The 23,821-nt window shown below is 40.5% G+C and overlaps 1 protein-coding gene across 2 annotated transcripts in view; it reads left to right on the top strand.

Moving 5' to 3' along the window:
* Positions 1-23,821, top strand: part of asic4a (acid-sensing (proton-gated) ion channel family member 4a) — a 164,582-nt gene that overhangs the window by 83,121 nt on the left and 57,640 nt on the right. Inside the window, exon 3 of one of the 2 annotated variants that reach the window (XM_063888610.1) lies at positions 6,057-6,724. In XM_063888610.1, coding sequence (XP_063744680.1) covers positions 6,149-6,724 — 576 coding nt within the window. In that variant the 5' untranslated portion in view covers positions 6,057-6,148. Of the gene's footprint in view, positions 1-5,947; positions 6,725-23,821 lie in introns of those variants that run through there. The other variant, XM_063888611.1, reaches the window with a different exon arrangement.

Here is a 23,821-nt window from a genome sequence, read left to right as displayed (position 1 = left end):
TCCCAGTATCATTGGTCCATGCTTCCCTTATATGAGAAACAGAGGGACTCAATGTGTTCATGATCTGTGCATAAATCATTGAGACCCAACCTCTATGTAATAGATTAACCTTTAACAAAGAGTCTAAACAGGATAGTGGAGGAAAGTCTGGAAAACTAGTGAATTTGTTACGCGCAAAATCTCTGATTTGTAACGAAAAAATGTTGCATTTGTCAGTTGAAATTTTGTTGACAGCTGTTCAAAGCTGGCAAAGGTGTTGCCAATGTACAAGTCCTTTATGCTATAGTTACCTCTATCTTGCCAGGTCTGAAAGCCCTTGTCTAACAGAGGTGGCTGAAAAAGATGGTTATTAGTTATTGGAGAGTAGATAGAAATATTTTGGATGCCCAGACTTTTTTTGAATTGTTTTAAGGTGCGCAAAGATTGATTTACAATTACATTTCCATTCACACTATTCACTATTGTTGGTAAAGATGCACAGAGTAAGGCAGGGAGTGCGTGTGGCCTACTTGTGGCTAATTCAATCTGAAGCCACGCAGGGGTTGTGCCATTCCAGTCTTTTAACCATAGAGAGATGGCATTTAAATTCGCAGCCCAGTTATATGAACGGAGGTTTGGTAGTGATAGTCCACCACAACTTGTTGGTCTCTCCATAAATTATTTCCTTATACGCACAGATTTGTTGTTCCATATAAATGGAGAGATCGACTGGTTGAATGCCTTGAAAAATGACATTGGTATGAGTATAGGTATGGCTTGAAATAAGTAAGATATTTAGGTATTATGTTCATCTTGTGCAGTACTCTTTTATATGCACTATTGTACACAGACATGTCTTGTGAATAAGACTGAAAAGCCTTCAGCATACAAAGCTCTTCCCAAAGCAATAACATTTATTTAGGTGACACGCTTACATCAATTTAATAAAGGGAAAAGTTGCATATGAAAAAAGGGGCACTGTTTTAACCCAAACAGTCCTTTATCAAGCCCAAAACTGGATCTAGTTATTAAATGCAGATACAGAAGAAGAGAGCAATAAACAGCTTTATAAACAAAGACATTATTGAGTTAATTCACTCAATTAGCCTTCAGTACATTTTCTCATTAGAGAGCGACGGGTCAATCCAGAGTTTTCTCTGTGTTCTGAGCTCTCTTATGTTAGCTTATGTAAAAAAAGAGCAAATATCAGCCTTCTGTCTGCAGCCTCCGCACCATCAAATATGAAACATTGAGAAAAACAAGAAATACAATATTTTGTGGCCTTTATGCAAATATGACATTTCCCCTGCCGGCTCCACAGAGCCAGGTTCTCTGTTGACCGCAGATACCCGCCTGTGTTAGTGCTGAGGTGGCAACAGCCTCTGTGGCATCGAGTCTTCATTATTTGTTATCAACACATTAATACCTGTCAAATAAAAATTACACACGTGCAAGTCTTTAAGTTTAGCTGTCTGCACCAAATCTGTGGGAAGCCAACCTCAACTCTATCAGCGAGCAGGCCTATCTCGGAGCTGCACCTTCGGGAATGAGTTGCAGCGCACAGATAGCTCTACTAATAATTGAATGCTGACAGTTTTAATGTCATTTGTTATTCACATTCAAAGTTGTAACTGCAGTGTTTATTGATGACATAAAATACCCCTGTCAGCAGCTTTTTGAAGGACATGCGCCAGAATTTCCAAAAAAGCAGGAAGTAGAGATTAAATATTGATAGATATTTTATCACATTGCAATTACATATTAGAGCCAACAGGTTTCCAGCACATCATCAGTAAATAACTTCTGCAGACAGCGCCTTTCATGATATCTCCTTTACAGCAACACACATTTCTTAAAATAATCCAATAATAATTCAAGACAGTTCGAGACATGTGACTTTTCTATGCAAAATCACCACAATTTGTCCTGAAATGTATTTATTTATTTTAAAATGTTCAAACCTTTAATCCATATTTGTTGACATACCTTTGAACTATCTAATCAGTTAAATAATGTCAAGTTAAATCCAAATTTGTACTAAATGCAATTTTAACAGAAAATGTAAAGATAGTAAGCATATCTTGGGTAAAAAAAGAACATCTGCTAGTGTGGCACTACACTTCGAATCTGCTGTTTTATTATTAGCATGCTTGCTTTCAGAGACGCTGTGTTTTTAAGTCGAAAAATATGGAAAGTGTCCCCAGTATCGCAACTTTCACAGTCACAAACATCCATCAACATGTTGCCACGAGCGCCCTTTCTCTCATAATGTAAAAAGAGGAACCCGCAGGAAACATACTTTTGACTCTTAATTGATAAATGTGGAAGAGCATGCATTGCCATAGAAACAGAATCCTTCCTAAGTTCCTCCTTTAATTGTTTTTAAACACTTTGCACACTGAGTGTTTCTGTTGTCCTATAGAATACAAATACATTTTTAAGGTAGCTCTTTTCCAGGTTTATCTCACAACGTTCTACTCAAACAATGCTTTCCATCTTACATGGGTATATGATATTAGTCTTCAGGACTAGGGCAGAGTTGATTTCTTAGCTGATGCTGCTCTTTATAAAGCAAAGGTTCCAAATCCACCCCTTGAAATCCTGTAGTTTACAACAAACAATGATAGAATATTGAGCAGACACCAGCACAATCCAATTATAGCAGGACTTGAAAACATCACTAACTGAATGTGGGGTACATGTATGGAACAGAAACTTGGAAGCCAGAAATGTAACTGAGCCAGCTGGACAGTGAAATATAGAAGACACGCCTAATATCTTGTGCAGGACGAACATACAGTAGCATAAACAGGTGCAACTATTAGACAACAACATATTAATAAGCCATTGCATTTTCTCTGAAGTCATGTTTGATCCAAGCCCCCAGGAAGTGTATGTGCCGTTGAAGCACATTTTTGGAATGGCTGTAGTTGCTAAACAGTGGTACTACAACTTCTGTGACGTCATTGGGCCAATAAATACTTTTTCCCACTAACATTGGGACAGAGATGTCTGTAAATCAGCAAGACCAATGAGGTAAATAAACTACCCAGCACACACAAACTCAAGTGCGCACGCTCAATAAGTTAAAGGCCCCGAATGAGGTGGATAGTTTCTGAATCTACATTCCCTCCTTTCTGGGCTTCATGTGCCACTGAGTAACTCTCGTAGGGAATGGACAGTGCCCTGCCTCAGACGCCGTATCCAGTTGTCTTTATACATCCATGGTTTGTTCACATTCCTGGGGTCCCCTGGAAGTAGCCCCCACAAAAAGTTCAGTAAAAACACAAAGTGTGTGTTCCTGTATCTTGACTATATCATTCGATGTGTGTATTATACAATCACAATTTGACAAATCCGGTACATTTGTAGTTATGTCTGTCGTCTCCCACGTTTATAAAAGGCACCTTCCCGTGTCCTGATTAGAGGAACAAGGGTCTACATTAAGTCCCTTTACCTTATTTCCGTGACCTGAAATAATCCCTGTTTCGGGGGTGTATTTCTGATAAAACTTTCAGGACGGGTCTCCGTGGCTGATTATTTCTAAAGTTTCTTTGAATTTGAGGCTTTGAAGTTTATTTCTATTGTTTTATCCTCCCCTGTGGTGTTACTGAGTTATAACATTTATTTTAGATTCAGGTTAAAATGTGCTATTTTATTTGTGAAAATATCTACAAACCAAAAAATTGATTGATGATGCTCAATGTTTTTTTGATTGTGGTTGGATATCTCTGCCCTAAACCATCCTTATTACATGTTTTGAACGGTAAACTGATTGTTTGTTAAATGTCCGTAGTTGATTTTACAGAAGCAACAGTTGACCACAGAAATGTCCAATAGGTGGAGCTTTTGGACGAGATGAGGAAACGTTCAGCCTTTTCTCTTAGGGAGGACATCTCCAAGTACTTCTATAATAAGCAGACCAATTTTATCCCTCTCTAGAGCATTTTCATTCACAGAGGAGCCTTGTATTTTAAAAGAATAAAAGCACTCGGATCATGGCATTAACATACTGCATTCAATTTGAATTCATACCACCTATAGTTTTGTCAGAAGTGACCTTGAAGCCATAAATATTAAAAAACTTGCTGAAGAATTTGTATTGTAAACGTTCCTTAAAAATTAGACAGTGTGGAAAATAACTTGAAGGACAGCGGCATTTAATCCATTGAATCTCATTTTTAGGGCACCAAACACAAAACAGGCCTGGGATTTAGAGTGTTATTGGCTCTGACAAACAAACATAATGCCATGCACTCCTTGAATGGTTTTCATGTGCCAGATGTGCCTGCGTGTTTTTTATTCACATTTGGTATTTAGTCATGGCGTGGACTGTGAGCTTTCATTTCCTCTGTGAGACTGTAAATAAGCCCAGCATCCTCTGGGAGTGACTACATAAAACACTCTGTGGTTAGCAGACCTCATAGCCTGCCAGAGGCATAGCTAAACCATGGGCGCTTCGCTTCCATCAAGTAAAGGCAATATCCTAGATATCTCTGTTTATCTAGCAGAACAACACACCATCCAAAACACACCCCTATAAACAAACGTATAAAAACCAAATGTCTGAGTCACTGCTATGACCAAAAATATTTAAAGGGAAATAGGCAGTAGGGACATTTTGTTTTGTAGATAATCCTTTAGGGAAAAGTTTCCTTAAAAAGGTTGCATTTCATTTATATCGTGTTCTTAAATTGTATTTTTTATTTAGTGATTTAGAATGACATACATTTCCTTTTAGTTACCAGACCATCAAGAGGGATTTCTTTTGACCCTTATACACTCTTTTAAGTGATCTCATGTTTCTGATCGTCTCTCTGGTGTGTGTGTGTGTGTGTGTGTATGTGTGTGTGTGTGTGTGTGTGTGTGTGTGTGTGTGTGTGTGTGTGTGTGTGTGTGTGTGTGTGTGTGTGTGTGTGTGTGTGTGTGTGTGTGTGTGTGTGTGTGTGTGTGTGTGTGTGTGTGTGTGTGTGTGTGTGTGTGTGTGTGTGTGTGTGTGTGTGTGGCAGTTGAATTCACTTTTAGATATGCCTTTTCTCTAGAGGTCCCAGCCCCTTGTGATGAGAATGTGACCTGCATGACTAATTCCATTTAAAGGGGAATAACATGCATTAGGGCTCTCGCTTTTTTGCCTAGCATTTGCATAATTTTGTTTGGCAACTTGGAAAAGAGCCATTAACAGCACTGAGATGCACACTTTAAAGGATGGGGCCAGAGTCAGATCAATACTTTATTTCAACATCTTTAGCAGCGTCAGGGTCCAGATCAAGAGGCATTCACTGATTCAAATGCGTGCACGTTACTGTGATGCTCCCATTAGTTCCTGATAAGAAAACCCCGCTGCACTGCCTCTCTTAATCTCTGACAGACACGTTCCTTCGATCAATGGTCTTCTACTTTTTTGTTGCAAAGACAAGATTGATTGCCAGCAGTCCCTTGTGCTCAATTCCACTTCTCACACCCCTCATTATTGTTTCAATTAGGCATTCTCTAGAGACCTTATTGGGGGTGGCTTTTAAAATGTGTTGACCCCCCTGCGCGTCAAACACCGGATGTTCAGCACAACCTTTGACACCAACTTTATTCAGGTCAAGAACTGGAAGCGGGTCCAAACAAGTGGATTATGCAGGATGGGGGGTGGGGGGGCAGTCTGCGGGAAGCACTGGGATGACCAGGGGAAGTTACGACTCGCGCCAGTGAGGAGGAAATAATCACAAGGTTACCTTCTCATGAATTATTAAGTACCCTGTGCCTATTTTAGTCCGACTGAAAATGCTGCATTTTCATACGTGGGTCTGAGGCAGTGTGCAAGGGTGTTTTTTTTTATTTGACAGCTGTATTACTGCTGATAAGCGAGACTGTGTGAGCTGATCAAGTAGTGAGACAAGCAGTCAGAGCAGTAGCAGCGCAGCAGCAGCAGCAGCAGCAACATCAGCGCTTGAGTCACTGGGAGCCGCGGCGGCAGAAGCAGCAGCACTATCAGTCACAGTAGAGGCAGCAGCAGCGGCAGCAGCAGCTAACTCTCTCCTCTCTTTTCCTCTCTTTTCCTCTTCTTTCTGGAGTTGTTCCCTGCTCAGAGGACCAAAGCCGAGGAAGTAGGAGGGAAGTGGTTCAAGGGCTGAAAGCTGCCATCAAAAACAAAACCCTAAACGCAGACCTGGCTGCCCCCATGCCTATCGAATTTGTTTGCAAAATCAAATTTGCAGAGGAGGATGAGAAGCAGAAAAACAAACAGGATGGGGACAAGGAAAGCCTGATCGAGGAGAGCTGCACACCTCCGGTTAAGGACTTGGCCGGGTTTGCCAACTCCAGCTCTCTCCATGGGATTAATCACATCTTTGTCTCTGGTCGCCTGGGCATCCGGCAGACTCTCTGGGCTCTCGCCTTTTTGACTTCCCTGGCGCTTTTTCTATACCAAGCGGCCAAGTGTGCCATCTCTTACCTGGAGCACCCTCACGTCACGTCTCTGAATGAAGAGGCGACCCCGGAGATGGTTTTCCCCGCTGTGACCATCTGCAACATCAACCGCTTTCGCTTCTCCGCGCTCACTGACGCCGACATCTACCACCTGGCTAACTTGACTGGGCTGCCCCCCAAAAACAAGGATGGCCACAAACCCCATGATTTAATGTATCCTGCCCCTGACATGCAGGACATCTTCAACAGGACAGGACATCAGCTGGAAGAGATGCTCAAGAGCTGCAACTTCAGTGGACAGAACTGCTCAGTGGAGGACTTCTCTGTGGTGAGTTAAAAAAGTTTCTCAAAGTTAAGCCTATGCCGGACTCTTATCATATTAAAGACTTCATCACAGTTTATGGGCTTCATCTAAAGTTTTTGTTATAAATAAGTACACAATAATAATACACATCTATACTTTCTGAGGAATCAAACAAATGTAGCTTTACTAGACTTCTCTTGTTCATACAAAACCACCAATAAACATGAAAGCAAAATGAATACTTGAAGGCGAGGGGAATTGAAATTCTCTTTGTGCGTGCGTTCCTCTCCAGGGGCCATGTGGTTCCCAAGATACATTTTTGCATGCAAAATTCATCACTTTGGCTCAGTGATGGAGCTGTGTTTCTTCTCACTAAGTTCCAGGCAGCAACAGTGCTTCTCTCCAGCCGTGTGTTTGAGCCTGTTCTGTCAAAAGAACAAAGCTGCTGCCGGAGAAGAGAAACTGAGAGCTGTCGTATGTGGTTGTATACTTTTCCAGCGCAAACTGTGCTTTAATGCAGCCTCCAACTCCGGGAGCTGGGAGTGCGTGGCAACAAAATAGTAAAGGAAAAAAAAACCCGAGTCCCTTCATCCCCGCTTTTCCATCTCTCCCTGTCGCTACCACTCTCTCTTTCTGACATTGCAGAGCAGCTGCCTTGCCCCCTCCCTCTCTCTCTCTCTCTCTCTCTCTCTCTCTCTCTCTCTCTCTCTCTCTCTCCCTCTCTCTCTCGTACCTTTCTGGATGGAAGGAGTAATGCTTTTTCAACGTTGTATTTCAATCTTGCTGCTGTTAGGATTAAATATTTAAAGACAGACATACATGATTTTTGCATTAGCCAGATTGACTAAAAGGAAATAAAACAATTTTCTTGTGTGAGAGGGAGAGAGAGGGGGGTAGGGGGTGGAGGGTCAGGTGAAAGAGGGAGAGTTTGTGCCTGTGTTCTATGCACTATTTATTAAAGGCACTGTCCTTGCAGGAGATGGATTTCCCCATCCCTCCTGCAGGAATAGGAATATGCAATTGCTTTAGTGATGATAAAGTGCGGGTGTCAAGTCTTAATAGGGTGTGTTGAACATTGATTCGCTCACCTTCCTGAGACCTGAAGATTCTGTCTTATCACAGGGATGGCGCTACAATACCTCTGATGTGCCAAATTACACCAACATAATAATAACATTATTCTCATTTGGTCTCTCTAACAGCATATTTCTTTTCTTGTCTTTACGGCTGCCCTTCAAATGGAGACGCAGCATTTCCTGTGAAAGGATTTCTCATTTGTTCTATCAGGCAAAAAAAAAAAGTCTCCTCGGAGGAGCTAAAAAGTTTGACTAAATTCAGTCTGAGCAACAACATGGCACTAGAAGTTTAAAATGTGCTTGTAGCACGTTTGACGGCGATGTCGTCTGACACTTTGGCGCTCAGTCCTCCCTGAGTACATTAATTAGCAGACAATTCTCACATCCAGGAAATGTCTGTCCCCTGTCAGCCTGTGATGCGACGCGTAGCTCTCTTTGGACACTGGGTGACTTCCTCACAGATTAAGATCCTGGTGAAAGTTCCCAAGCTGCTGTTTCCTCTCTGTCGGCTATGTGATCTGCATTTTTCGGGGACTGTCAGTTAGATTTGTTTCAGGCTACTTGCTGCCTCCACGCATGACAAATCACTTACTCCGAGTCCTGGTGGAGGACAAAACTGGGAGTGCATGGGGAGAAATGTCTGGGAACTATGGGATTGGGCAGGAAGGCGGAATCTGAAAGAACAAAGTCAAATGCTTTGCTCGTGTAAGTGTGTATTTTTTGTCTACAAATCGGCCATCATTTGTTGCAGCAAGGAGAGCCTTTATTACATCTTGTGTGCCATTAATCACATGCAACAACACAGCCACACGCACGCACATATGAAAGTCTCCCACACGCATCGGTCGTTATTTGTCCTCTCATGGGACCCTCCTTCTGGAATCCGCTTATTGTAATTTGTTTTTTATCCGATTGATCATTCTCGCTGCTCCAGATGTTTGATTTTGGCAATAACTGCTCGGATGGGGGTTTCTGGGGAACATTGCATGATGAATTATAATTTAAATATTTTCTGACATTTAAGCTTCTTCTGTAAAGAGAACAGTGTACTAGACTTCTAGTTGGTGTATTCTTTTATTCCCCAATCATTTAAGGTAAGTGCTTAGAATTTAATTTATCGTTACAATTAGATAGTAAATGCAAAACTTACTGTCCTGTAAAATACTTGAACATTAAACATATCTAGGGTGTGAATACTTTTCCCTCCATTTCAGGTTATTAGTTTATTGCAGAAAATCATTAATTGGCTTCTCTGCATTCACTGCTCAGAAGATTTAAATAAATACAAGTCTCAGGGCGCGAACAAAATTGTCTAGCTGCTCTAATTTATTGCAAGAAAATACATAACCACGTCGCAGAGAAATGTGTTTTCCCCTTCCCAGCATTGTGGACTGGCGTGATTATTTGACGTATGTAATAAGGCCATTCTTTATAATTAAAGATTACATTATTGACTTGGATTAATCACAGAAGATAAAGCTGATTCAACAAGCCATGAATAAATAGATTATTTCTCTTCCAGTCTAAATCTGAATAATTGTTCATCTATTGTGTTGTGCTGTCGCAGAGATGAGCAGCGAGCCCTTTGGCTTTTTTTAAACAGAGCTCTGAATTGGTTTGCTCTGACGCTCAGCTGTGTTTGCTGCTGCATTATCAGATTTTGCTCTCAGCAAGGACAGATTCCTTCTGCATATATTCATGGAGATAACTAAACAGCTATAAGGGTGGCATCCGAGGTGAGCTATAAAAACCTGGGTTAACGGGACAGCGCTGAGGAGCACTCAACCTGCAATCTGTCATTACACTGACGGAAGCCCCTATTGTGTGTTTATAGGTAATTGAAAGTTTAAAAGTCTAAGCCATAGATGATGATGATGATCACCCCCACCCCACTTCATTTGTCCTATCCTTCACACAGGGATGAAACCTTAAACCACATAAATGTAAATCAATACAGTGAGCAAATGGCACACAAGAGACATCATTGTGAGTTGATCTCAATAAGTGCACTGCCCTTGTGTGGTTGATTAGAAGAAAAAAAAATGTGCAGAAGAAAAACATATTTACAGCCTGATTAGGAACATTGATTAAAAAAGCTGTGGCCATATCTGCGCTTAAATTTAGAATAATGAGTATGAGGAGAGTAGAGCTGTGTGTGTGTGTGTGTGTGTGTGTGTGTGTGTGTGTGTGTGTGTGTGTGTGTGTGGGGGTGTGTGTGTGTGTGTGTGTGTGTGTGTGTGTGTGTGTGTGTGTGTGTGTGTGTGTGTGTGTGTGTGTGTGTGTGTGTGTGTGTGTGTGTGTGTGTGTGTGTGTGTGTGTGTGTGTGTGTGTGTGTGTGTGTGTGTGTGTGTGTGTGTGTGTGTGTATGTGTATCATGCCTATCTGGAATGTACATTTTAGGACTTGGAGGTGCAATCGTAAATACATAAATCAGCAAATATAAAACATGTCTGCTACAACCCCTTATTGCTTTTGCACAACAACTTCTACCTTTTCCTACAGTGCTGAACACATGCACGGATGTTATTTTTAACTCTCAGGTGCAAGGTCACACCACTTGCTGTTGTCCTGCTCGGTGTGTGGTTTCAGAGCATCTGTGGAAAGATACTTTACTTTGATTGCCCCCTGTATCCACAAGAAGAAACATGCTGTTGGCATTGTCTGTGCATGCTGCTCCAAAGCCTGGGGATCATTCTCAGTTCCATATATGTGTTTGTATGTCTGTGTGAAAAATGTGCTCTGTACTGTGAGAGTGACACACACTCCCCAGCTGGGTCTAACATCTGCACACACCTCTTAACTTAAGAAGCTCACCTAGCTTTCCGCCTTCCCCCTGGTGGAGAGCGAGGAGTGGGAGCGTGAAAGTGACCCGCTATCTAGACCGACTCCGGCTCCAGCAGCCTGTCAATTAGCCGTCTACAGTTCCGCTGCTGTGGGTGTCCCCGCAGCTTAGCATGCTGTGTGATATCTGATCCACACAACCTTGGAGGCCTTTATTACATCCCCACAACCCATAAAACTAACAAATACATACCCTTTTTTTTCTATTTATTTTCTCTCAAAATGCAAAAACAAATGAATGAAAAGTGATCCAATTTGTTTGGAAGCTAAAGAGAGGACTGCTGCTTTTTCAACCCACCTTTTTCCCACTACACTCCTCCTCCTCCTATCAGAGGAAGATGAATTACGGTGCAGTTGGTCGACTGCACCTCCTGATATGCATCACCACTGTCTAATCAGATGAAACCCACCTGTGACCAGTCACTGGATAACACCAATATGCAAACAGATTTTATTTGGGGAGATTCACCTCTTCTATCACTCCCTGAGCTGGTTTTAAAAGCCCTCGCTGTGCCACGGTTTGGAGCGCCTGGTTTGATGGGGGGAGAAATCTCCGGCTCAGGGATGGCTTTTAACTCGACGATAAAGGCTTCCGATGTTGTGGTACCTCTAAACCCCCCCGCCCTCCTCTAACCCCTGGGAGTCTTTTACTCACACAGACATTTGTCTCGTTCTGACAAGTCATACACCGAGCTGTTGGGAGTGTTAATGTGGCTGCACACACACACACACACACACACACACACACACACACACACACACACACACACACACACACACACACACACACACTCAAACACGCAAACATGTGTATTTAGAGTGCAGATAGAACACTTCCCTGCACAACACACGCAGGTTTCCTCACGGATTGAGAGAGTGGGCTCGTAAGATTGATCGTGACTCCTGACTGTGCGCCCCTCCCTCTCTGCAGGATCAATACATCCTTCAGTCAGATTGCTTCCCTGCCCTTCCTACTCCAAGCTCGGTGTGACTAATTATCTTGTGCCTGTGTTTTGGGCCAAGCCTCAGCTGCATTTGTTAATGCTGCGAGTTGGGGGAAGTATTTGATCTTTGGAACAAGATATCTGTTTGTTTTAGCGTATATCCAGCCCAAATCAATCAATATACACTGTCTACCTTTTTTTTCTCTAAAGGGCGCTGAAATTATCGAGCAACACAAGATGACTCACAGCCTTTACTGCATGGAGGATGGGGAGGATTGAGCGTTTTGATAAAGTGAAATCAAATTTAAAGTCAATCCAAAAGTCAAAATAGAAGTTTTTCTGATGTAGTACCACACCATCTGAGTTAAAATCCACTTTACAAAGAGCAAGAGGGAATTTTGATGGAGATTGCACCCTTGGGCCTGATTAGATTACTCAGAAATTTAACAAACTCAGAGATGACTGAATTTAAATTAGTTCTCGCAAATGAAAAGTGTGTGTCTACATGTTGCAGTGTCGATGGGGCAATCGCATGTACGTGAGGCTCTTTTTTCTTCTTGATTTACATATTGAATGTCCTCCACATTAACAGGACCAATAAATTGTTGTGGCATTTTCAAGTCGTTTGTCTTAGTGACCCTATAAAACAAATCCATCTAAACCTGACTCCCAGCACTGTCTACAATAACATCACCTTTCCCCAGGATCATTTTTAAAATAACTCATAAACATTATCACTGTATTTAGGAAAATACTGTAACCACACTTTAAAAAAAACTAATACATTATTTGAGAAGTGAGCATTCCTTTTTGTATATAAATATATTAGACCTAAACTCTATTTAATTAATAAAGCATTAGTCTTCTGCACAATTTTGTATTTATTTATTTGCATTTATGATGAATAGCATTCACCCAACACTATAACTATGATTATAAAAGCCTTTAGCCGCTCACACTTAGATGCACACTTCTTTTCTGAGCTGCCAATTTGAGCTTTTTATTTTGTCATGTTTCCCAGCCTCTGAATACATTAGTGGAAATTCCTCTGAAAAATTAACCAAGCTTGCTTTTAGGCCACAGCCACATAATGGGTTCGTGCTTCTTCATTCCCTCTCGCTCGTGCGCTTTAATTACTTTGCCAGATATAGCTAGCACATGCAGGAGGTGGACAGAAAAATAGAGACACCATACAGTGTAATTGTATTTCATGCAATTGTGTTGTTTTTGTAAATGAAAAGTAAACTGTAAGTAAAACATTAAGATAAATGTGTTTTGTAAAATAAAACACAGCCATTGATACGTGATGATAAAAACTGAAATGATACTATAGTGACTGATACCAAACAAAATCTGTTTACTTTCTTATCTGTTATTTTTTCCCTTATTTGAAATGCCCTTGGCCGACTCCATTGAAAAACTTTCCAATATGTTTCACTCACAGCAGGAGTTCACATTTGAAACCATGGTCTTAAGCCACCAAATGAAAGGTTCCAAAAGAAAGTGTTTGGGATCAACTTGAGTTCATACCAGAAAGTATCAAACCTAAGAACTTAACGTCTTCTGGCAGCCCTTTGTGAATATAAAACCAACAAACTCTCAAAACGTACCTCAACTGTCACATGTACGGTTTTAAACATTTCAACAAGAGAAATGCCAGAAGGATGGCCAACAAAACCAGAGCTAACTTGAACAAGCTAAAAGCGGTTAGCCAACAGTTTTAAAATCATGCTTAAATAAAGATGCTGTGGTTGGCAGAAAACAAGAGAGAAGCAGCTGAGGTGACTTTGTGTTAAATCCAGAATGTCTACCAGATTTAGTGAAACATAAACTGAGCCGAGCTTGAACCAATGTTATTATTCAGATTGGTGTACCAGTCTTTTCTCACTGCCATAAAAAAAGCAGATAAACTGAAATAGACAATAGACTCAATAAACACCTTACAATATATTGTTTAATGTTCCTACTCACTGTTAATTTGATATTTTAAAAACTTTTGAAATGTAGAATCATGGCCAGTATTACTGGGATGAAAATGTCAGTCGGCTCCAATTCAGCTGAAATAGCGTATCGGAAATAGCGTACAGCACAAATGTCAAAGTGAATATTTACCCCTGGCACAGTCTGAACATGAAGGCCTCGTCTGTCCGCTTGGCTGGACACTTGGCCCTTATTCTGAATTATGTCTAATGTCACACATTTGCCTGTGCCTCTTGCTGCTTTTTGCTAGCGTGTTACTACACACACTGCACACAATGCACGTGATTTTTCTGAATCTTGTTCCCTCTCCGGCTACATGACTGCTAGCTACTGCCGTGCAAAGGTTTGAACCCCTGTAGATACACTCTAAGGTGTCATGACAGGTGTGATATTTTGTCAAAATGTATTTTGCTTTGTGGTGTAAATGCCTTCCTGCATGATCACATTTAGCATACCTTGTAGCCTTCTCTAGGGAAATACATGCATTGACTTGTCCAATGGCTTTGAGGTAGGGTCAGCAGTAATGGAAAAAACACATTTTTTCCTTCTGTGTTATGTTCACAACGATGGAAAATCTCTGATGTTCTATATTACTTAATAATGTACACCAAGCTTATGGAACAATATGCTATGATAGGAAATGCTGAATAATTCAAGTTATTGCTCTCAATGTCAGCAGCTCTCACTGGCCATCATTGAGGCCATTTGTTGTGGAGAGACCCTGATTATGTTTACAATCCCTGCAACATTGCAGATTTAACATTTTCAGCTTATTTAGGTTGCTTTTACAGCAACGCTCTTCAAAGCCAGCTGCATGGTTGTAGATGAAGCCAAAACCACAATAGGTAGAACAATGGCAGAAAGAAATAGAACAATAATATTTTCAGACCGTGAGCTACAGGTCCTTCCCGACGAGGTGCAGAGGCAAAACTTCAGGCAAATAATTTAAACTTGATAGAGAGAAGCCGGATTTAATATTTTAGTCTGTCAGTGCTGTGGGCTAGCTCAAATGCACACACTGAGACTGTAGAATAAGATGGCATGAGTTGAATTGGATGACAAAAGAAAACATAACCAACGCTGCCATGATCAATGATAGCTTCCACTTTTTACCTGATTACAATCACTTTACGAACCGACAGAGGCCTAAAAGGAAGCTCATTGCATTCCCTAGACATATAGTTGTTATATCCTTTAACCTGCAAGCCTTCAGTGGTACATTTAAATGTACCTTTTTACAAGCATACAGTTCAATAAGCTCCCTTCATAACCTCAGATATCTTATGTCCACGTCTTGTTTGGGTAACATGTGGACTGTAAATCTTTAACCTGATGTTGGCAGCGATGTCGTCAGGCTCTGTCCATGTTGACAGAACACTTGACCTTCATGTGGAGCGAAATGTCATGTGATTTAGCACAGCCAGTTTGAATTGCCACCAATCATTTTGTCATCCAAGCGCTGCATTTCGGTTAGGAATTCTCGGAGCAAATGCATTAAAGTGTAATGAGCTTGTTGAAAGCAGGAGAATCACGTTCCAACATGAAGCCCATCATTTGGATGTAGCATTTGCTTAGCTTCTACTGCATATGTATGTGTTATTAGTGAAATTGTAAAGGTAATGAAAATGGATAAATATCCATTACATGGTATTCTTTCACTTTGAAACCAATTTGTTGGTCAGGTTAATGACAAAGACCTCTTTTGACCTGCATAAAAGAGTTACTACATTTATGCAACACAATCCTTTAAGGAAGCATTCATGCTGAAAACAATGATTTCATCCAAAATGACAGTGAGGGAAACCACGGTGCACTAAGGTCTTGCAACATTTAAAAGTATTGTGTGCTTTATCATTATTCATGTATTATGCAATATTTAAATGATTTATTTTTTTGAAAAAATACACTTGTCTCTGCTCTTCCCTTATTCTTTCTCTTCATGTATGCTTCTCCTTCAGTTAGCAGAGCGGCTTTGTGTCCAGTGTTTGACGTCTGTCAGGCTGTATTTACCTACGCTCATCCTCGCGTCCCCTCCTCACGTGACACCGAGCCACTGTTAAGCATGTTTGTTTAAACAAGCGTGTAACTCTGGTCATGTCCCCCAATGGTGTTGTCAAGATTAATTCTGTGTTTTCCTAATGCATGCTAATGAGAAAGTTGTGTGCGTTTGATTGTCAATAATGTGAAATACGGCCCTGCTCCCTAAATGCTGCCTCCGTTCAATAACCTATTAAAGTTGAATCACAGATAACTTGGCGCACATCAGGAAAGCAATCTGAAATTTGTGCTGACATTGATCCAGCAGGAAGGAGACCTATTGCTCCGATTAACACTGTTGTCCCAGGAGAGGAGTCCCTTGGCCATTAATAGCCCACTGTCCTAGATTTTCCTTGGACCATATAAAATGCTTTTATTTATGAGACACATTGGGGTAAAGCATCATTGACATAGAATAGTAAGAACCTTTATTTAATCATATATTGGAGCTGTGTTATTGATCACTATGTACTATATTCTAGCACACACTCCAGTTTGTTTCGTCAGTTTAACATAAATTGCTGATTATACTTTACGGTAAAGGCGAATGTAGTCTGGTGTACATGTGTAAATCTAACACAGATGACAGTAGCAACATGTTTTGCGCTACAAAATACAGTATTTCTACATGCTGAGGAAAGTCCTCTCGTAGTGATGCGTTCTAAGTTAGAGAGAAATTTGTGTTATAAGGGTTAACAAAAGATTCTACTTTAATGTCTTTTTTTTGTGTTCAACGATAAGTGTTGAAACGAGACAAAACTAAACTCCACAATATTACAATGTATTGTTTTTCTAAGACATTAATAAAAAATAATACTCCGATTCAATTTTAACTCTTTCATTTGTTGATTGTGTTTTATGCTACATTAGATATTTTGAGGAATGGCATTTAAGGTGCCCTTAAAGTCGGAGCATTTGAAGCTAGGAGGTTTGATTTCCTCGTTCCAGTTTCTTGCACTCCGGGTGTCATCTCAGAAGCAGCTAATGGGTGTCCTGACACATTTTAAACAGTGCACGGGAACATCTGTAAAATGCCACGGACCCTTTCTAAGTGTGCCAATTATTTGAATACCAGATGTCTGCGTGCTTCTGTAGTTTAATGCCAACTCATGGGAGGCTGCTATAATTAGACCCACTCAAAATGTGATTGTCTGATCTTACCAAAAGATGAAAAGCATATAACATGCATCATGGCGGGAACAGACGACTAAGTCATCCATTAAGCAACCCCCCTCCCCCCAGGAGCTAAGAGTGAGAAAATGACAGATCTTTTCAAAATTGCGGTCTCATCCATTTAATTATAAACACTGTGATAAGGGCATCTCCTTTAGAATAAATATGACCAGTAATGAGGTATGGCATCGCTGTTTACGCCCTGTCCTTGGCATTCACTTTGAGAAAAAGCAAAGGATGTACCGGCATCTTTCTAAACAGATCTTGAAAGTCCAAAGGAAGGGATAAATGTCAGTTGGCTTCACTCACAAATCACTGCGCTTTTCTCTTCCTCTCTGACCTTCACTTTGTCTCCTCTAAAAAAGAATTAGCCTGGATATTAGTAAATAATTGGCATGTATACTAAGATGAAAGAGATCCCCAGAGACAGATTGAATATGTCTTCCATAAAAGCATGCCCTTAAACTGACAGTTAATTAGCGCGTTTAGGTAATGATAAATAATTAATTAGCATGACATTGAAGGACTCTTGGGACAAAGCGACAACTGGATAAATTACAGAGCCCCATGTAGGCCCAGTAAGTCTGAGACCGGCTATAAATCCACTGTGTATTAGAATATCAGTGTAATCTAATTGGTGTCATCATATCTCTCTTGGCAAGAGCTTCGCCTGAGGACACCATTTGGCCGCTCCAGTGGAAGTGTGCTGTGAACAGATCAATAGATGTAGTGGGCATGATTATGTTGCGATTATAACCGGAGAAAGCCTTGTAAAGCCTCCAGAAAGGTGATTTGAAGAGAGCCGCCACACCTCTTGGCACAGTTCCTCCAGCTGAAGCAGCTCAGTGGGAAACAGAGCGGTCAGTGAGATTGGCTGCAGCCATGCTTCAGGACCAGCTGGCTTGAGAGCAGAATTAGAGCCTCCCCCCTTGTTTCCACCTGCCGTACGCTGCTCAAGTATTCCAAATCAAGCTATTATTTGCTTCATTTCCTTTCTGAATGACTCAGCTTGCAAGTAAATCAGCTGCTCTGCCCTATGGCATGACATCTGTCTCCTTAAGTAAACATCTAAAAAGAATAATGTTGAGAGCATTGAAAAGTTTGACACAATACAGTTAATTCTTAGTATGATAATGGACATTGATATATGAAGAGCTTGAATATGACACTTCATATAAGCTTTTAAATATATCCACAGCAAAGCCGGTTCTCTTTCGTGAGCCTCTAAATAATTGGACTTATACTTTTCCGTTACGTTGTGAAAAATGAATCAGAGCTGATCCTCACAGAGCCTACAATGATACTCAGAAGAGGTCACCTTTAACCGTGCCTATTTCTAATGCAGGTTGTGCAGGACTATGGCCTGATCTCAACAGACATTGCCTGTATACAGAGTGGATGCCATTGAATAAATAAAACCCTTACCCCTCCAAACACCAGCGTAAGATGCCAGGATTAGCATCTCATTAGACACTACTTGCGCTGGTGGTTTGTGGACAAAAGGGTGCGAAGCCGAGCAAAAAGGGGACTGTTTGAGGTCCTTTCTCTGTATGTGCAGGAGATTTAGGTCTGTGCCTTCTCTGGGGAGTTCATTTTATAAATACAGCCTCATTTTTTATTGGAAAGCCCTCCTTTTGTGGGCACTGTGAGCTTGTTGTGAGGCATTACACCAGCTGCATCATTACAGAAAGCTGTGGCAGAGATGTTGGTCAGAGCTACGGACAAGCTTACACTCGCAAAATTGCAGATTATTGCTGAAATCCGTACAGCCGGGGAAGACAGTGTAATCTAGAGAATACTCGCGCTGAAAAACTTGGTGACAGTTTGCTCCCGAGATAAATTGGCCTCAGCAAAAGTGTCTCCTGCTGGTGGCCAGGCTGTGTTATCAGTGCCATGAACATGCAATTTCCCCTTGATTGTCCTCCCCACGGATAAGTAAACACGTTCAGCAGAGCAGTAAACTACAAAGGATAAGAGCCCAAAAGACAGTGGTAATAATCCGCCTGCAGGAGACAAATTCAAAGCCTAATTCACAGAGATTCTGAAGATTTTAGATATTCAGATTGTAAGCCTGTGGTAAACATGCGGTCTCTTTTGGAGCATCTATTTATTAAGATAACCCTTGGATGTCAGGTTGTTCTTCCTGCATGACTCAACATCTACCAAGCAAAACAACCTTTATATCCACCCTGATTTCCTTGATGTCTGTGTGAGATGGACTATAACTGACAGATATGAATGAAATATGAAACGCCTGGATTGTCTGGACAGCCCCGACTTACCCACAGCATCACCTCAATTTAGCCGTACAAACAACCCTTTGCAGGATTCAATGGCTAGGGTAAAAGTTAAAGGCATGGAACAAAGTTTAAAAACAAGGTTAATGTTGGTATTTCAATGGGATTCCCAGGTGTGCTGTGTTTTTGATTGCACTAAAGACTTTTTATTCCCATTGGAATGTGAAACATATATTTCCCTATCTTGTTGATTGTTGATTATACCATAATATCTGTCTGTGCGATGTTCCTTGTCAGGGCCCGATGCTATCATGAATATCTTCATGTCACCATAGGCAGAGCAAGAAATCATACTGTGAATTTCTATGAAGTTAAACTCCCTGCTCTGCCCTGTCATCGAGACATGTAGGCAGGAGTCTGAAATTAACTTTTTAACTCACTGCCAAGGGCTGTAAACTAAAAAATTACCTGCCAAGAATACCACCCCTTATCAGCCAAAACATTTATTAATTTTCATAGTAAAATGTCACACTACACGTTCAGAGGCTTTTTAAAATGGAGTCGGGTTCTGCATGTGGATTAGTTTTATTACTCAGCTTCTAATGTTTCTGAGCTGATAATAGCAGTAAGACCTCAATAGAATAAGGGTTAAACAAGAGATTACACTGATTCAATTAACCATCCACCCATTAGCACTCAATCGCTGGCTGAACAGGTAGCTTTTTGGTTAGTTGGATTTAGTGAAATGTTTCAGAAGTAGATTTCACAGGACGAAATATTGAGCCTCTCTTCCTGCTGATAGGTTAGAAAGGTTTTGTTTTTCTTATCAGGCACATAGTGAACACTCCCTGAAAGGTTTTTGAATCTGATACAAAACGACATGGACACGAAAGAAATTCACAAAAAACAACTGTAATGGACCAGGGTTGGAGCACCATGGTGTGTATTAATAAAACATTTTGCTGCCTCAAGTGACATATAAGCTAAATGTGATTTTAACTGTGACAGAATAATTACAAATTGGAATCATTTAGGTTTTAAAACTATAATTGGGCATTATCATTTGAAGTTTTTGTGTGTAAAAAAACAGTGACAAACCTACTAAACCTTGATTAAGTTGTTTAAAGAAGAAATTCAGAGTAAACTCAGCATCTTACTCTGCCTTCAGTACCAGAGGCAGCAGCTGTGACTTGCATTTTACAAGTTCAATCCTTTAGTCTCCAAGAAAGAATAAAACTAAATCATTGATATCTTTGAGTTCTTGTCCATTCTTGGTTCACTGACGTATTAGACACCAAGTGGGGTAAACATGTAGTCACATGGACTGGCAGGTAACTCATTGATTGGACAGCTTTGGTGGCCTGTCGTCCTGCATCATCGGCGCCACATACACCTGCGGGGTGAAGTCAAAACAAGCTTTATTTTGGTGACTGATAGAAGATTGTGCTGCACTTCAATGTGCTCTGTGGCTTTATTCATCTTCTAGGGTGTCACAGGAGAGCTCACAAAGAAATTGTTGGTATTAAAGGTGGCTGCAAATGGACTATCCACGTCAGTAGCACAGACAGAAAATATTGTAAATGTTTCACAATTTTTTTTTTTTTTCATGGATTTGATTTCCAAAACACATTTATTTAGGGAGTAAAACCAATCACTGATTTACCCACAATAGTCCTTTACTTTCTTAGCTGTTGCCATTTTTGCTGTTTACTGTGAGAGCTGTCAAATTCATTAACCCTTTTACTCATGTGAATTATGTCACTTATAGTAGTAACACCCTGGAAAGAGTTCACTTTTCTCATCTTGGATCTTGTTGCCACGATACATTTACATTTTAGCATCTGTCCATGTGTGACATTAACATACATCTTATTGGACGATAATGTCTTTACATTATCTTTTTTAATACTGTACCAATACCTATGTACATTCACTAGAATATCATTTTTTTACATTGCTGCCAAGAGATGTCATAGTTTAGTTTTTAATAGTTTCATTGTTAATCATGTCATTTATATATTTATTTATGTTTCTTGTCAATGCACAAGTTACTGATATGTAAAATCCTACTTATGGATATAGCTGATGGACTGATTGTTGTCAACATTGTCCGGTCTTAGCACTCGGTGGCAAAGAATTTGTGCAAACCATGAAGATGAAGCTGCCTTTATTGTTGTGTTTGTGGTAGAAACACTAACAAAGGAGCAGACCCATCAATGTGGATTTACTTGCCATTTTAAATAAGAATCCATAACGTTGCCAGCCTCCTTTTTCCTAATTCTGAAAATGTATAAGCTGATATGTCAGACTCGTGGAGGAGATTGAATCCCTCCCTCGCTTACACTGTTAGCATTAGTAACGACGATGTTAGCAGCGTGACATATTCTTGTCATAATCCAAAATGAAAGGGAAAGGGCACGATCATAGGAGGCTAAAGTGGTGGGAAGCCCCATCGTGGCAAGTCACGTAATTTCGTTTTTTAGATTAAAGGCACTGAGAAATGTTGAGAGAATTTGAACAAAAAAAAGCTGGAAGTTCTCAGAACCATCAGGCAGCCGAGAAGCAGAAGCTTAAATACTACAGCTTTGTGAAGACTGAATAATGGCAAACTACTCAGAGCAATAGTTTTTCTTTTATGTGACAGTGAACAGAGGCCAGCAGGGACAAAGAGTCAGAAAAAAGGCATTCAAATGTTACTATCATTAATACAGACAGTCATTTATTCACCAATTACAGTTTAGAGGGCCATAATTGGTCCAAAAAGTGTTTTTTTGTTCTGTTCTGAAAATAAGCATTTCTGATAAAAATAAAACAAGTAAGATGTTTGAGAACCATTTTGTATTTGATTCTGTACTTGAATGGAATTAATATGGGCTTGTGTGTTAAGGGACACTAAGTCTGAAATCGGGACAGGTATTAATAAAATTGAATCGATAAACTATTCGAGGGAAAATAATTACATGGAATATTTCTCTAAACTGAAAAATAACAATATATGATGTAATGCCAATGAAAGTTCGATGTTGATTATTATTTAAATAATGCATCCTAACAAGTTTTACTATCGTTTATTATTAGTTGGGAATTTCACATTCTTGTCTCAGCCCCATTATTTCACAGTATTCAACTTAATCATGGGAAAATGCATTAACTGTATGTAAAAAATGGATGTAAAGCTCTAAATGTGGGGATTTGGGTTATTGCGGGGCAGTGTAGGATGTGTTTGAACGCTCTTAAAGCTGGTAACTCCTCCTTTGAAAAATTGATATGTGTGTCTGGGAACTACCCCTCCAACAGTCTCCCTATGCTGGGAAGTTAAGATCATTTGATCACCCACCTCAGAGACATCCGCAGCAGTGATTTACTCCCTGTATTTCATTTTATATTTCATACAGCCGATCATCTATCTTGCACCAGTGCATGGAGCCTGGATTTGCCCTATGTATTCTGTCTTCCAGATTACAACAGGTCCAACATCCTGTCCACCGCCCACCACTCAGCTGAAGCCCTTTGTGGGGCCTGTGGGACGTGGCTTTGTGCCGATGATCCTGAGATGTTGCTGGAAGTTTAATCCCCACACTGTGAGAAATGAGGTTCTCCTGCTCTCCCTCTTGCTCTTGCAACTTTGATCAAGCCCTAATGTGATTAGGCAGTGACCCTGACATGACTGGCCCAGCAACTTGTTAAAAAAAAAAAAAAACAGCTGAGGGGGAGGGGAGAAAGTCTGATCTGACCAGTGAACCAGGAGAAGAAAGAAATTATTCTGAAGGTGTCTTTCCTCTGTTGCTGCTCTGCCTTTTGGGTAATAAAGGTTTCATGTATGCGTTTTACCCCGGCAAAAATTGCGATCTATAATGACCTGACATTTCTTCTTTAAAACTAGCCAAGAGGCTCATGATTTGAATGTTAACCAGGTCTCTGCTTGATGTAAAGTGCAGTCTACTGGGAGGAAGCTTCTTTTGAATTCTACGGGATCTAGGCTCCTTTAGTCTTTGTGGTGAATTAATGCAAATGTTGCACTGCTTATATTGCAAAGCACAAATCCGATCATTCCATCTGCATAAAATACATATTTCAGCTGGTCTCCTGAGACTGTGGTTGGACTTTTCTCCTCACAACATCAATTGTCCAGAATCATGCACTGAGCCTCTTTTCTGTGTCTTGTACTGGAATTGGGCTGCACATTATTCTTGCCATCAACTCACTGATGATATGTGTGCGGGGGGGGGGGCCTTAAGTTGAGAGGCCAAATGTGTCAAGTCTCGATATATTAACTTCACTCTAATGGACTTTATCAGCCATAGTGCAGGAAGTCATGGAGATTAGAGCGAGGGGGAGTGGATGTTTGATTTTCTTTTGCATTCTGTTTGGTTCTCTGTAGCATGCAAGCAGTCGCATGAAGATACTTAAAATACCCTTTGGAAACCATTAAATACGACATTATACTTCATATCCAGGTACATTCATGTTCTCTACTGATACAGAGGCCCACCACAACTCTATAACCCTTACTTGTAATGAGTTCATAGTTATTTAGAGCTATGTTTTCCCAGTTTAGTGCCCAAAGATGTTCATTTCAACAATGTTCGATGCTCTTTTGGTTGGTCCAAAGGTCCCAAAAAATATATATGACATGAACACAATGTTTTTGATAAGTATTCAAGTCAGAAAACAGTATTAAGATCCACCTACGTTTTGTGTATTCCTTGCTTGCTTTGGAAACCCAAAAGGGACAATGTCAAAGAAGAGACAGAATGTGAAAGATGTCCTGTACAATTGGCAGTGAGATGGAAAACGATGCTGCACCACAAGGGATCGTTTGCCATTAGTCTA

This window comes from Eleginops maclovinus, chromosome 7, assembly GCF_036324505.1.
Source record: "Eleginops maclovinus isolate JMC-PN-2008 ecotype Puerto Natales chromosome 7, JC_Emac_rtc_rv5, whole genome shotgun sequence".
NCBI lineage: Eukaryota > Metazoa > Chordata > Actinopteri > Perciformes > Eleginopidae > Eleginops > Eleginops maclovinus.
Note: the sequence above shows the minus strand (reverse complement) of the source record. Positions and strands in the feature narration are given on the sequence as shown.